Source organism: Haematobia irritans, chromosome 1 (genome assembly GCF_050003625.1).
Source record: "Haematobia irritans isolate KBUSLIRL chromosome 1, ASM5000362v1, whole genome shotgun sequence".
NCBI lineage: Eukaryota > Metazoa > Arthropoda > Insecta > Diptera > Muscidae > Haematobia > Haematobia irritans.
The window spans coordinates 2,335,474-2,352,671 of record NC_134397.1 but is presented as its reverse complement, the minus strand read 5'-3'; the positions used below and the strand labels follow the sequence as shown (position 1 = coordinate 2,352,671).

The following is a 17,198-nucleotide window of genomic DNA, read 5'->3' as shown; positions in this document are numbered from 1 at the left end:
GGGTTTCAATAGTCGACTTAGTCTTACTTGAGCTACTTTTTACTTATACACGCAAAAAAAATAATTCTTTCCTCCCAAACGAAGACAATTTTAGACAAACAAAGTTCGTTTCTCATTTGCTTTTCGCTGTAAGTAAGTGTATTTGGGAGAAAAGTATATACTTTTTGTGATAAACGTTTATTCTTTTCCAGGATTTCATAAAGACAAACTCAAAAAAAAAAAAAAAAAACATTGTTTTCTTGCTAATTGCATTTTCCCTTACATCTTTCTCACATACACGGGGTTTTTTAGTTCTTAACACCTTTTCCTGTAATACCAACAATGTAGAAGAAATTATATGATTTTATAAATTTTCGATCCCTGCTTCGACCAAAGTTTTTTTATTTTTGTTTTTTTTTTTAACATATTCCAGATATGTTCGGAATATGTTCCGAAAAAGGTTCAACATTACATTGTAGTATATTAAATTTTGAACTAAAGAACAGTGTTTGATATAAACGAAATGGACTGTGTTGTTGTTTCAAAAATAACTTTTATTGAAAAAATAAAAATTTTGTAACAAACTAATTTTTTTGGTGATAAAAGTTTAAAATTTTCGAAGCAATTCAAAAAACTCTAACAAAAGAAAAACGTTTTCGGTACACGTTTTCCAAACGTTTTTTTTCTTTGCGTGTATATATATAAAAAAAAAAAACTTTTATTATTATACAAATAATTGCCAAATGAAAACGTTGTGATTTCGAATTTTGATAATTTTATCATGACGCTTTGTTAATTCAGAACCTCTGTTCTGTTTTCGTTGCCAAAATGTCTAACGGTGCTCTTGCCTACATAAAAAACTATGACAATGTTTATTCGGTGGGGCAGCCGGGGGGTTAGCCTTTATGCGATAGCAACAAAATATTTTTGTATAATGTATTTCAAAGAGAGGTGGGATATGAAGAATTTGTAAATCCTTAGCTCTATTTAAAGAAGAGGATGAGGGAATTGTTTTTAAAACATCCAATGCCGTCGCATAACGACACTTGTGTTACAAACAAATATTTTTGGGATTTCCCAATGAAAAGTTTCCTGGAGTGAAAACAAATCAATTACCCACTGAAGGGGTTAATTGAAAAACTAAGTCATGATAGGGACGACAAGAGAATGTGTGAGAGAGAGAGTATATATGGCAAGAAAATTGAACAATAATTTCTGGAAAAGAATATGATATACAAGAGCCTTAACTGTTGTTGTCAAGGATATTGTCTTGTTGTGGCTTATTAAGCTAATGACTTTGTCGTAGGGAAAATTTTCTCTCATTTTTCTTTGCTTCATTGCCAATGCTTTGACGTTTTTCGTTTCACTTTAGGATAATGAAGAAATAGGAAGTGTGGCGCGGAGAACAACACATACACGTTCTGAGTCTCTGAATTCCTTGGGGATGGGGGAGTTTGCATTTGATTCATGGTCTTTTATTTTTGCACCGGTTATATATCTTGACTACCATACTGCCACTGGAGTAATTTCCCAGAATGAATATGTAACACAAAGCTACTTAATCACCATCCCATACTTGTCACTTTACCTCTTCGATAAAGCATATTAGCCGCCACAAAAAAGGACTTTATGAAATATTAAGAAAAGCGTTAAAAATTATACTTATATGAGATATTCTAAAATTACTAATTTATGAAATGATATTATTAGGGGATGAGAACCCAAACATTTACCAATCGATTTTTCTGGCTCGCATAAATGGTCTTTTTGACCCTTTTGCGATGACCAAAATCTTGAAGGCGACATTGGTAAAGGGCAGAATATGTCCTCTAGTTTTTCTTTTTTGTGCCCGCTTGGTGCGTTTCAACAGTTAATTTCGTAAAAATACTATTCAACAAATAAATCTTTTGTTGCCATACCAAGTTTTATTCTCTTTGTGGAAAATGTTTCATTACATTCCCTAAATATAACAATATTTGGTTTCCTTTTGATGATCGTTATTACTTCCTTATACCTAATTATCCCATGGTGCAATTAGGTTTGTTATGGAAATTCCTTCAAACAAACAATGGTGGGCTCCACACGTGCAAACAATTGTTTTCCCGTCACTAAGGAGAGTTTTCATAATACCTATGAGAGACGATGATGTGTACACGTCAGTGTTGCCACTATAAAAAAAGAAGTGCAAATGTACAGCTATTTACAATGGCCTAGTAAAACAATGCAATTGTTGGTAAAACAGACTCACTCACATTTCACACCCGCCTATAGTGCCTTAAAAAAAAACAAAGATTCAGTATAGCTTCTGGATGCTACTAATATCACCACAAACACTACCATCATCATTACCATTAGCCATGGCAAACATATAGCCTCGCAGTTATAATAAATGCTATCTCATAGTCCTTGGGGACAAGCTTTGATAAAACTATGGTACGCCATCCTAGACAAAGAACAAAAGGAAGAAAAAGGAATGGCGAGCCAAATGACAATAAAACCACAAGCCAGAGTTCATAGTTTTATCCGTAGTCACACAGATGCGTCGTTGTAGTCATGCAAAGAGTATGCACCACGTCAATGGGTACTTTCGAAGAGATGAAGGGGGCGATAGGAACGAGTAGGATTATGGCCTATGTTCTTTGTGGCTATGAATATGCAACGTTTATTTTCATTCAGCTTGAAGACTAAGTTCATGGTGAAAAATTCAGCGAGTTGATTCTTTGGAGTGTTCATAAAATGCAAAACAACAAACATAACATGGAAATATTTCCATCTGGGATTGGAATAAATTTCCTAAACAAGATGCAGAAATCATTGTATGTCGTTCATGTCCGCCGTATGAATGGATGAATGAAATAAGCAAGACATGAAAAAAAAACATAATATGAAAGCTAGATGAAATTAATCGCTTGCTGTTTTTAAAAATTTACGTTTACCATAAAGTCACAGGAAAGAGGAGTATCTATGATAAAAAAGGAGAAAATTAATATCTGTAAGGCTATGGTAATTGCTCACTAGAATTTGAAATTTTATGGGTATTCCCATTAGGAGTTGTTTTTCGTATTTCTAAATAATCCTAATAAGAGTTTTGTTATCCGATATTCTTTTGATCCTTTATTAAAAATCCACAATAGAATGATTTGTAATCTTGCAATGGATGTTGTTTTATGTAAACAACGAAACTTTACTAGGTTTCGTTACCACCAATCGATTTCTCTTGAATGATATCGATTCTGCCAACTCCATTCCATCGTAGCAACATGTCTGCTGATTTCATTTATTTGTTCGCCCTATTTTATGTGAACCATTTATTTTAAATTAATTTTTTTTATTTTCTGCAGTGATTGTCTTTTGGACTATTAATCTGTTTTTGCTGTGGCAATAATTCACTTTTGGTCCCATTCATAGAATGTATGACCACCCTGCGTATGAGTGATCGGTCCAAAAGTTCATTCATCATACGCCACACTCACTCAAACTAAAAAAAAACGAATCAGCCAGTGAATGAACAAAAAACAACGCTTTAAAATAACCCGCGGTATCATGATGGGTTTCTTGCCCTTTAAACATATCAACAAGTAGTGGGAATCATACAGATAAGTGACTGGCGGGTATTATTTTGTTTGCATTTCATGGTGTTGATTAAATTTGGATGTGTAAATTTGTAACCAAATTATGCTATGGTCATCCACAAATTGATGCTTTTCAGGCAGCTAATGGAGGCAAAAAGCAGTTAAAATTATTACACAGAAAAAAGTTGTTCTTATTTAACCATGAAATAAATTGACTCAATTATTTTTTTTTAATTAACATTGATTCAATCAGTATCACTCACAAAATGAATTATGTTACACAGAAAAAATATTCACCAAATATTTCCAATTAAAATTTTAATTGAATTTTCAAAATTATTCAATTAACAATTTAATAGATTCAAAAAAAATTATTAAAATAAAAATCAATCACAAAATTAATCAATTAATTTTTTAATTGAGTTTGGTGATACTATAATTTCTGTGATTGTAGGCATTTCAATTAAAGATTAATTGATTAAAAAATTAATAGATTTCTTAATTTTTTGAAAGTGCTATTTAATTTTTTAATTGGTTTAATTAATTAATGATTTTAATGAGGCCATCAATTATTTATGGATTGCTTTTGTATAATCATATTTTCTTTAAGGAAATGTATTTGTAATGGGATTATCATCTGGCGTGATTGACAAATTGTTCTTTCATCGATTTTTTCTTATAAAAGATTTTCTTATATGAAACACATTTCCTAACAAATAACTCCCAGAAGTCATGTTGTTTTGCTAAACCAAGACGTGTTATTTTGGAGCACCCGGTAATTCGGTATCTGACACTTTTGAAGCTTTTATTCTTTGACATTTAATAACTATAAACTATGCCATTACTAAAACAAATGAAACGATTCAATTTTTCCATTTGGGTCTGGGAAAACCTAAAGATTACAGTTTAAGAGCCTCTTCATTCTCAACGTGCGTGTTCAGTGCCGTTTACGGTGCAACGGGCTCATTAGACTTTAGACAGAGCATAGGGCAACCACTTTGCAATTTGGTTATGCAAATGATATAATCCTTTAAGTGTGGTAGGGATGTCCATACTTTCCTCTATATCTTGAAAACATTTATCTCAAGAAATGACGTTTTTTCTTTGTGTACCAAAATAATATCTTATTGAAAAACACATAAATAAAAGATAGAAATTTTTATTTTTTGCATAATACGTAGTACAAGATAAACCAATAAAAAGGCATATAATTTTAATGTATGAAAGGGACGTTTCTCGTATATATTTTATTTAACACAAAAAATGGGTTCCTATTCACGTTTTGTTATGAATCAAGCAAACAGTGGTGCAATATTTGTGGTCTTTCAAAGAAATGCTTTAAAGACACAAGAGAACATTGTTCATCGAAGAGGGAGGAAAACAACATTTTGAGGTGGCAACACTGAAATTTAAGCAAAATTATTCATCATAATATAAAATTTATTATGTGTAGGACACCAATATATTGGCCTAAAGTAAAAGGATCAACTTATCTTCCCCTCTCCATGGTGATGAGTATAAAACGCCATCATATAACACATGAAACAGCATGCTTTGGTAAATACATAGGAAAAAAGTGAAAACAACTTAATAAGCTTATTATTTATGTTTATTATAGACCTCACAATTAATTATGAAAAACCATATCTAAATTCTAATTAACCAACACATATCACCCACACATAAAAGTTTAGTAGATATCACTTACATATTAAATATTGTAGCATATACAGAGTTGGTGAAGAGAAACTGTTTAAACTTTGGTTTTATGTTTTCCATTTCAGCCCGCCATCTATATCAGTAGAGACCAGCCACCAATGAAATGTGATGACTACAATTTGGAGAGATATTTGCCATTGCCATAAATATGGCCAACATATTTTAGGGGTGAAATAGGATCGCTGCAGAAACTCACCAAAGAATATAAAATTTTAAAGAAAACACAAGGGACATGTCTATAAAGGGATCCTTACTAGCTTACGAGAATAACAACGACATTGTCAGTAAATCTAAAAAACGTTCTTCGGTCCTACATTCGGCACATTTCAATACCAGTACTACATCGACGGCTACGTACGCGTCTATGGGCAAGACAGCACCATCCAGTCTAAATTCGAGTATTTCGAATTCGGTCATAACAAGCGGCAGTAGTAGTGGTGGTGGCGGCGGCGGCGGCGGTAGTAATCATCTTCATCCATCGCATTCAAATTTTCCACCCAGCCATTTGCCGGGAAAGTACATGAACTCGAAGAGGAAACATGCCAAGTACAACAACATGTATTCCAACATGTATCCAGACCACAACAATTATTTACATTTGAATTCCTTGTGGTCCATTTGGTATGGAGTATTGCTGACATTATTCCAAGGATATTTGGCCGTGCATGGTGCATACCGATTTTTGGGTAAGTCTTCGCAATATCTATGAGAAAAAATAAATAAATCCCTTAGAAAAAATAGGGTAGAAATAATTCTGTTGTAAAGCAAATATTTTGTATTTGGGATCGTAGATTAGTTTTACTGGAGCTATATCATTAACAAATATTTAAATTGCAAAAATTCTTTTGTTTAGATTACAGTAAAGGAATGATACTTTATGGTATGGTCATACTAGGCAAATATTTGACCTAAATGAGTGTCAAACTTTTTTCCACGACCATTTTCAAAATATCCGCATACCGTTTTTTGAAACACCGCTATCGTGATGTTGTATATTCAATATGAGCTAAACATGTTTGCTGGTTCGGCTGTGATGACGATATTTGCCTAGTGTGACCGTACCATTAGTTCACAGTATCTTAACTTTATTGTAACCACCAACAAATAAATAACAATGCCTGCATAATGCGCTTTACAGACTATCAGTTATTCCGGACGGAATGTCTGTGTTTGTACAGAATCTTCCAGTGTGTCCAATCGATACGACTTGTCGGCGATGACAAAATAATCGGTAAATGTGTTATCGATCTCATAAACATGCAGCAGTATCGATTATGCCATCGGACTTAACTTATAATGTGGCCAATATATGGGATATGTTCGACACGACCACTGTCGTCCGGAATAACTGATAGTCTGTTAAGCGCATAAGGTAGACCGAGTTCAACTTTTACCAAAGAATCTTCTTTTATAAGCCAACTTTATGTAAATAAACATTAATTTTATTTCATTCAATTAAGTAACTGTTATAAAAATTTAATTAAACTTAAAATAAGTGATTTTACATAATTTAATTTAAATACATTTTATTTTAAATAGTAATCTAACTAACTCACTATAGATTTCTGAGGCAAACATATAATTTCAAATGACAGTTAGGAATTGACAGAAGGCTTTTAAATTTTCATTTTCCATTTTATTAATTTCATAGAAGTTTGGATCCCAAATTTCAACATTTTAGACTAAAGGGCAATGTAATTCTTCTTCGAGGAAAGAAATTCTTTGGAGATAACAAGTGCCACAATTGTGGTATTTTTTTTTTTTTTTCAAATATCCTTTAAAGACATGTCATAGAAATTGTTTTATTTTTAATATTATTAACTGTTTTAACACGACCCATAGATATTTAGTAATATAAATAATTTGTTTTTTTTTTATATCATTTCTAGGATGTTCTCTTATATCATGGAAAATTGAACCTGTGGCAGAATTGAATTTGCAAATAATTCTTTCTGGATTAGTTTTCATTCTACTTCCATTCTTTTTTACTTCGGCTGTTTTTAAGGTAAGTTTCATTCTAGATAATTATTAACATGGAGACTCATGGCCATATATGGTATATACACACACATATACATACTCATATGCCAAAGACCGACTTGACACTTTTTATAATGTTGCATTTACCTATCTCCAAACATTATTTTGAGAATATTTAGAAATTCGAATTTAATATTATTATATTTACTGAAATTATAATAACGAAGACGGTTTATAACGAATCTTTAAACGATGTCTTTCCAATTTTACATTTTGAACAACAAAAAGAGGAACTTTAAATTGATCTTTGACACTAATTTAGACATACAATCTGTCAATTCTTGTATCTACATTTTTTCTGAGTTTTGAATAATAAAAATTATTTAATCTTTGGAAGATGTTTTGATAATTTTTAAATTTCAACAAAATATGCTTCCAATGAAATTTAACTTGATGTGTTCGCATCACGCTCCTAAAAATCAAATGTTACTAACAACGATCCATTTGTGTATATGTAATAGCCACACGTTTGTAAATTAATAATAAAGTAGATGCCATCCAATATTATGTTCAACTTCTATAAAAACAAATTATTCCAGGAAATTTAATTTTCACTGAACTTTAGTTCGAATGATGTAAAATCACATCTCATAGAATTCTACTAAAGAAAGGATTAAAATTATCAAAGAGTATTGCATTATTCATCCAATGACAATTCTAGAGAGCCATATGTTTTGTCCACCTAAACGTTTTAATTAAAATGCCTGCAAATCCAGACAAAACACTCTGTGGCTTATGTACTCTATGCGAAAAGCCTAGTTCTAGATAGCAATTTGTCGAAGGTACACAACATATGATTATATGTAGGTATGTCGGAAACATCAAAACTTGCCCCGTCGATATTGCCTTGTCTCTGTATGTTTTAATTTGATTATGTTTACTTTTTCCTTATTGCAATTTTCACAAGAATAGAAAAGAACAAAGGACATGAGATAGTCCTGTTTCATCCATAGTTTCAATATTCACTCATTCTTGGTAGTGGTTGTGGTAGTTTATTAACAGGCATATCAGCTGGAAAACAGACAGGATATCCACAGTAGCTATGTTTAATTATGAACAGTGTGTTTGTTGATAGCCGTATATGTGTATGGTACACTACACTGCAAAAAAGCATACCCGGTTCCAAAGATTTTGTCTTTACTTTAAAAAATTTGGTATTGATTCCGAGCCAAAGAAGCGGAGAATATAAGTAAGGATACTTTTAAGACACAATTCTCTTTTAAAATCGGGTTTTGTGTACTTGCTTCTAGGAAGCAAATTTTAATTTTTCGATTTTTCAGCTTTTTTTCTTCATATGCTATCAAAGTCCTTTAAAAACAAGTTAACGACGACTTTATTTTCCAAATTAAGACTCGACTTCTAGTAGAAATTATGTTGTGTTTCACGTAAAAAACGTCTTTAAAATAAAGTGTTGAAAAACATGTCCTATATTTGAACGATTTTTTGCTTTGTAGTCAAGATGCAAAAAGACAACAAATTTAAAGACAAAATCATTAAATTTAAAGATTTTTCTAAATTATTAAAGTCAAGTTGACCTTAGCCCAAACATTTTTTCTTTCATGTTATGATATCCATTTTTAAATCAAATCACTTAATTATAAAGACAATACGACTTCATTGAAAAGTTTATCGACCTTTGGTCAAGGAAAAAAACTTTATACTAAAGAAATGCGTCTTCTATGCTAAGCAAAATTTGCATTCGTATTTTAAAGACATGAAATCTTTGACCTCACGACAATATTTCAGTGTAGATGGAGTCTTTTGTACTTAAAAAAGATTTTATACCTTTCCATAGGGTTCCACGTGAAACTTTTTGCAAAACAAATGAATCTTTTGTAATTTTTAATGAAATTTTGATCCAGATTTTTATTCGTATTTATACTTTAGATCATTGATAGTTGGGGTATAATTACTGAGTACATATGGAACGCCATGAAGGAAAAAACAAAATGACGTGGATAACATTTTTATACTTTAAGGCTGATTTAACATATGAAAAATTTCGATTTGAATATAGGTTCCGTACAAAAAAATATGTACTTCCTCCCCAACGAAATTTAAGACAAACTACTATCGTTTGCGACTTTATTTTCGTGGCCATTTTTTTTTTTTTTGGAAATCTAGAATTTTTACTTTTTTGCATGGGCTTATATATGTATATTACAAAGAAATTTGTTTTATTTCATGTGAAAAATAACCCATTGAATTTTCATTAACAACGATTAGTGATGATTTTAATTTAATTAACTCCCATTTTGATAAAGCTCCATTAGCTAACGAACTTTTAAACCGTACTATGGACATTTCTTGTAATGTTGCCCCTATATTCCATATGCCAGTTAAAAACTTAACTGCTGAAAATTCTTCAGTTAACCAGAGAGAAGATAACTAACTGGCAGTTAAAGCTTAATGGAGCTACGTGAAAATGTCCGTAAAAGTTATTAAAAATTTATGAATAACATTTACGTATATTCAATTAAAAAGAATTTATATTTATGAAGTCGTATATTTCTAAAATAAAAAGTGGATAAGAAATTATTTTCGTAGTGACTGAGTGCACACGTAAGAAAGTAACACATAATTCTTAAATGAAATTTTAAATCAAAAGTATATTTTTCCTTTTAGCGAAATAACAATTTATTCGATAATATGTTAAATTTGTGGGCTAATTATAAATTCATTCATAAGATTTTCATTTGTTTTGAAAATGGTTTCATTTTAAGTGAAAATGCTATATAATGTTTAGAGTGCCCGTCTTGCAGTAAAATGGTAATGGTTTTATTTCCATATTCCAAAATTTATGAATTTCAGACCTATATTTAGCATTAGTTTTGACGGCTGGTGGCATTTGAGAATATTTCAAAGTGTGGTGAAACGCCGGGCATCACTCAGTGATAAGAGAAAAGTTCACCACTATGTACTGAATAGTCACTTAGACTATCTCGATTTCTTTTTTTTTTAATCAAAATGTCGATAGTCGACTTTTTGACCAAATTAAAAAAAAATGATTCTTTAGTTTGCTCACCTCCATTCAATCATGAAGCAACGTAGAGCACGAGAGGAAATATGTAATTTACACCATATCAGTTAGCAACTTAACTTCTAACAAAATATTTACTTAAAATTAACTCGCAACGAATATATGTTCAATTTACCTGTTGGCTAATTGACTGAAATCACAGATAGAATGATAAAATGCGTACATATTTACCAAATCTTGGGCCTTTACTCGTAAAATAGGCAAAATTTTCTCCAATCACCATTTTTATCCAATTGTCAGATTTAAAACTCTTTGAATTAAAAATCATATCACCCTCATAAAAGTGATAGGCTTAAATTTTAAATAACGATGACTAGCTTTCAGTTGGCTCAAGGGCCTAAAACATTTTCATATTTCCTCCTATGACGAATACTTTCATTGGCTACTGCCTACTGACTATGATGCTGACAACTATAATCATCAGCATGGATATGCCATTCATTTATGAATGTACATACGGATGCTCGTACTCTATGAAGAGTAAAGTGAAATTGCATCTGCATTCATTGCTTGTTGCCATTCACTGGTGATAGCTTCCAACGAATGAACCGTTCTTTGTGTTTTGTTCTCTCTCTATATGCAACCCACAAAGTGTTGTGCCACAGTTGTGTCCGTTTCCTGTGTCTATCGACATAGTAGCCATGGGTTTGTATGTGTATGTGAGCCCTAGAGTATAAGGGCTTGTGCATTAATGTGTAATGATGATAACAAATATTATGGCAAAAATGGCTAACCAACATAAATACCAACAACAACAACAACATAGTAAGTAAATGCACATCTATACTAGAGATGTGCTCGTGACACGAAATTGTCGTGAGTCACGAAAATTTTCGTGATTTGTGCGTGAGTCGTGAGTCACGCTCATGGCAACAGCGTGAGTGTGCGTGATTAACAAACCAAAATGTCGTGCGTGAGCGTGAGTCACGAAAATAAGATCTTCGTGAGTGCGCGTGAGTAACGAATTACACTCACGAAAATATTCCTGCTCACCAACATAAAACGCTTAAGAGTTAAATTCAATAACAATTTTATTGACATCTGAGATGTTAAGAGTTTAATAACACTCTCGATTTTAATAATGCTCATGTTTTCAGACACTTCGGTCAGGTAAATGAATCATAAAATTATGAGTCACAATATTTTTCGTGCGTGAGTGTGCGTGAGTACAAAATTTCTTTTCGTGAGTGTGCGTGAGTATGATTTTTCAGTCGTGAATGTTCGTGAGTAAACTATTACTCACGTGCACACCTCTAATCTATACACCAAAATGATTGTATATCGTTGTTTTGTTTTTCTTATGGCACATGGATGTTGCTTTGTTTGTCTGTGAGAGGATTAAAAAAAAATAAATAAACGTAGCCATAGCACACAAATTCATTTGGCAAATAAGGCTAACAGAGATCACTCCGAAATCATCTCGCCTCACCTATGCCTGTGTGTGTGTGTGTGTGTGAATATGTTTGTACTTTTCAACATGTGTATGCCCTTGTTGCCGATGTTGTTGGTTGCTATTTTTAAATAAACTATGACCGTTCATTTTAAAGTTCAAACATCACAAACAACGTGTCATCGTCTATGTACCAGAGTGTTTGTCGGCTGGTTGGCCATCATGTCAGGACGTTGTGGCAGCTCAACACCTTTCTTTCTCTTGTATGTCTAGTAAAACAAGTATATTAGGGCGGAGCATTTGCAATGAAACAAAAATATTAAAAAAGGCATATGTCTGGAGAATATATTTTGGAATTTTAGAGTTTGTAGCCAAGGTGGAAATCAAAAAGTCTACAATGAAAATCTGTCTCTAAATTGAAGATGTTGTGGTTGGCAGTCACTCCCACTATTTCCATATAACCTACCACCATAACTATTTAGAAAAAATCCAACCGAATGTCCATTTTTATGTTTCAGTCATATCCATATGTTTGGGTATCCATTTACCATGAAAAAAAAACATTGACGCTATTTGATGGAAATAAACCAACGAATATACCAAACTCTTATATCCTCCACAGTCACTTAACATCCAATGTGTCAGACGTACATATGTTCTGGTTAAATGCAACTTATTAAATATTTTACTTTTGTTTACTTAACAGGTGGGCAATATGGCCAACGATGGAGTTAAACTGGCGACCAGCTTTAGGGAACAACGTTGTTCCATGTCGCCACACGATGGCCTAGAAGAAGAATCACGAGGAGGTACATTGCGCGCCCTTTGGACACATGGTGGGCCAACAGCAGCATTTATACACATTGTGATAGCCATGTGCTTGCTGTTGCCTCGACTGTTGCTCGAGGCACGCATTATTGAAAATGGTCTTTTGCCAAAAGGTAATTAAATCGAGTAACTCATTATTTTCAGATGTACATACAATAAACATCTTGGTATTCATAAAAACACGAGTCCAATGATAATAAAAATACCTTAAGTCGACAACATTTACTTTATACAAAGAAATACAAATAATTTTAGTTTCTTTGAACATTTTTAACAAAAGAAATTCCTTGTTATTGTTAAAAATGGTCTAATAGTGATTTCCACATTTTTGTCTTTAACAATACAACCGGAAAATGACATTTTTCAGAGAAGGATATCGAATATTAAGATTTTTTCCTATAAACTTATACCTCATTCACATACACGAAATTCTTCCTTTGCAATAGTCTATTTAATTGTTTTTAAAGAAATTTTGTTAGTGTCACATGAAATCGTAGTTTCTCTAAAATTTCGTTCCTCCGAAAAAACTTCTTTCAGTGCAAATTTACCAAAGAGTAAAAAGAAAGAGACTTTGCTCGAGGACTGGAGAGGCGCATCTCAATCTCAATAATTAAAAATCTACAATATTGTCAATTATTAGAATAAGTAGCTTGCACTGAAGGATGCAAAGAAAAAAATATCACCAAAATATTTCCAATTAAAAAGTTGATTAATGTTGAAAAATTTTTTTTCAATTAATAAATTAATTGATACAATTAACTTTTTAATCAAGATAGAAAAATTAAGTTAGTTAACGGCCATTTTCATGTAGCTTCGTTAGACTTTAACTCCCTGTTAACACACGCAGAGAAGAAACATGATTGTCACAATCATATTCGAAGAGCAAAATAATATGATAGGAACTATTTTTGCGGTGAACATGTAACATTTTCACCTGCAACCATGTTGGCTCAGTGAACATGGTTCTAAGAAAAATAAAATTGTCCTCATCTAAAATGTTATTATATTGATAAAAATAATTTTGTTTCCATTAAAAGACAATGGTCACGATCTAAAATGTTATGGTATTCGTCAAAAATGTTTTTCTTCCAGTTAAAAGAACATGGTCACAACCTAAAATGTTTTGATCTTTATGAAAAAACTTTTTTCGTTGCCGAAAAAAGGACGCCACTTGAGAAAAGAAAACACAAAATTAACTTTATTTATTTGTTTTTATTTATTTATAAATTAATTCATTGTTTATTTGTATTTATAATGTCGTGCAAGCAAACTTCACATATTTTTACACATTCCATTTTGATTCAATTTCAACAATAAGTATCATTCCATATTTACCTCGAGCCCATCAAATGTATCAACGCAGACATCATGTAACTGCAAATAAAAATAAATGATACCATATATCAAAATGCAGAACAAAAATCAGGTACATTTTTTTCAATTACACTTTCCTTTTTTGTGTTCACATAAAACCACGTGCCACTTCTGAATAAATAAATTAACACAAAACACAGTAATTCCGTATTCTCCGTGCATTCCAAGAAATAATCAACACGCGACTGACGCTCAAAATGAAAATCGTGTGTACCTGCTCAATGTTTTTATAAAATTCTTTTCGCTGCAAACAAGTAAAAAAATTAAATGGTGACGAAAACAATGTACATGGTCTTTATGGTCATGTAATGGTTCTAGACATGTCTATACGTAACCTATAAAAATACTTTTTTCTCTGCAAAAAAGTAAAAAAGTTGAATGGTCAGGTACATGATTTTCCCGACCATGTAATGGTTTCAAATTCTATCATTTAAATAATAGAACATGTTTGCGGCATTTGAGAACCATTTAAATGCTTATTGTCAACATATATTTTTCTCCGCTCGAAAATTATTTTTACAAAGACAAAATACATGGTTTTCGCGACAATTACCTACTCTAGATAAGCATTAAATGGATGCGGCAACCCTGTCCAAACATGTTTTTTCTGTGCGTGCAGAAAGTAAAATGGAAATATCTTCTCTCCGGTTAACTTTAACTGAAAAATTTTTAGCAGTTAAGTTCCTAACTGTCATATTGAGTATATAGGCAAGATGACAGATGTGTCCAGAGTACGGTTTAAAAGTTCGTTAGCTAACGTAGTACTAACGAATCTTCATGAAAATGGGGGTAAGTCAATAATTGCAAAATTTAAAAGTTTTAATTAAAAACTTAATTGATACAATTAACTTTTTAATCATACTAACGGCCCTTTTCATGTAGCTCCGTTAGGCTTTAACTGGCAGTTAACATAAAGAAAAATGGAAATATCTTTTCTCCGGTTAACTTTAACTGAAAAATTTTCAGCAGTTAAGTTTCTAACTGGCATATGGAATATATACGCAAGATGACAGATATGTAGATATCACGGTTGAAAAGTTCGTTAGCTAACGTAGCACTAACGGAGCTTCATGAAAATGGGGGTAAGTCAATTAAAGTAAACGATGGAAATTTTTTTAATTTTTAATTTTTGACTAAAAATTTATTTCACACAATATATTTTTTAATCAAACTAAAAACACTAACCCCCATTTTCATGAAGCTCCGTTAGTGGTACGTTAGCTAACAAACTTTTAAACCGTACTATGGACATAACTGTCATCTTGGCTATATATTCCATATGCCAGTTAGGAACTTAACTGCTAAAAATTTTTCAGTTAAAATAAACCCGAGAGAAGATATATCCATTTTACTTTCTGTTAACTGGGAGTTAAAGTCTAACGGAGCTACATGAATATGGCCGTAAGTCAGTTAAGAAAGTAATTGTAAAAAAGTTACGTTTTTAATGAAAAAATTTATTGAGGGTTGCAATCAACATCAATTAAATGTTTAATTGAATCAATTCAAAAATTAATTGAAATTCGCTAATGAAATCAATTAATTTTTTTAATCAAGTATTTTTTAATGTCCAATTAAAATTGTAATTGATACTATCATTTTCATGATTGAAGACATTTCAATTAAAAAAACTAATTGGATCAATTAATTTCGTGATTGGATCAGAAAAAAAAATTGTGTGTGCGTTTTCTTTTCTGAGGAAAGAAATTTTAAACAAATAAAGTTTTCTATTGACGTAAAGAAGTTTTCTTCAGAAGCAAATACAAAATATGTTTTTATATCCTTCTCATAAACTCCAATTTATGTGTTCTTAAAGAGAATAGTTTATGAGAAAGGGATATTTTGTTTGTTTGAAAATTCGTCCCGGAGGAAGTATTTTTTCTTTGGGTGTGTCAGCTGTCTTCCATCCAATTTGGAATACATTTTTATATTTTCCATAATGTCCATTTCTACATATACTCTCTAACATGATGCTTGTTTGTTATCACTAATCTATCAATTAAATTCAAACGAATTTTAAGATATAGCAATGCTACTTTTACTTTGCATAAAACCAAAACGCGGTAATAAATAATCTCGCTAATTCGTTTACGTACATGACAATGTTTCATCAATTCAATCGTGAAAGGACTTTCATTGAAATCTCCATTTTAAAAGGATTATACTATGTGTCCTTGTATGATTGTGTCTGTATAACGGCAAAATATTAGTTTCGCATTTGTGAATTGGATTTTGGTTGCTCGCCATTTCCGTACCAAAGGAGTGACATTTTGAAGGAAACTTCCAAATGAGTTCATGGCCATTTACCCATCATTGTTGGCTACACAGCCAATACAATGGCAATATCTACGAATATTGCTGGCAAATACATACATAAAACAGATGTTGTCGGTTTGTTTTTTATACAAACTTGTTAAGTTTTAAATCTTTTTTGTGTGAGGAAAAAAAATCAGAGACGATGCTAAACGTTTTTTGAACAAAAATTAATTTTCAATGTATACTTGTTTCTGGTATATTGAGAGATACACTGAAAGAAGAGTTTTCTTTTCGAAATATTAAACAAACGAGTATTTTTGTGACTTTAAAAAATTTATTTAAAGAGAAATAAAAAGACTGGAGGCATTCGTTGCACCGTTTCTTATAAATTCTGGTTTATTTGCCTTTAGAGAAAAAAATTACCAAGAGGAAATTACGATCCAGGGGAATGTATTTTTTCTTTAGGTATAGCTAAAATCGTTGAAAGCTGTCTCATGGACAAGGGATAAATTCTCTCGATATTTCAAGATAACGCCAAGAGACCTCGGTTTTGTAGTCCGGCGAAAAAGTTGTCGTGCTAATAAACTCTGGGTTTGAATTAAACCCATATACTTTTTCAAATATGCCAACTTAATGAGTATATACTCAAATTATAAAACGCTTGGAAAATGCAAGCATTCATTATTTGTCGCAATTTTTCTGGTTTCTCCGACAAGTACAATCTATGATCACCAAAATAAAATTTCTTTGACGCAAACATTTTTATTATTGCCGTTATCATTCCGAAAGCAAACTCCTTTGTTTTCTCCATGTCAAAACGAAAAGTTCAATGCCACTAACATTACATATTTTGAGGGCTTCAAAGTCTAACGCAGTACTATGAAATTCTATGATAGAAATCCAGAATTGGCCCTTTCGAAATCTTCCAAAAAAAGTTTGGAATATATTGGATAGTCGAAAACTTTTTTTCATATTTCTAATCAAACTTCCACAAATTTATTAT

General features: G+C 31.7%; 1 protein-coding gene across 1 annotated transcript in view; it reads left to right on the top strand.

Annotated features, from left to right (window-relative positions):
* Positions 1–17,198, top strand: part of tinc (transmembrane protein tincar) — a 72,482-nt gene that overhangs the window by 42,074 nt on the left and 13,210 nt on the right. Inside the window, exons 2-4 of the mRNA XM_075288846.1 lie at positions 5,336–5,956; positions 7,160–7,275; positions 12,447–12,681. Coding sequence (XP_075144961.1) covers positions 5,503–5,956; positions 7,160–7,275; positions 12,447–12,681 — 805 coding nt within the window. The 5' untranslated portion in view covers positions 5,336–5,502. The remainder of the gene's footprint in view (positions 1–5,335; positions 5,957–7,159; positions 7,276–12,446; positions 12,682–17,198) is intronic.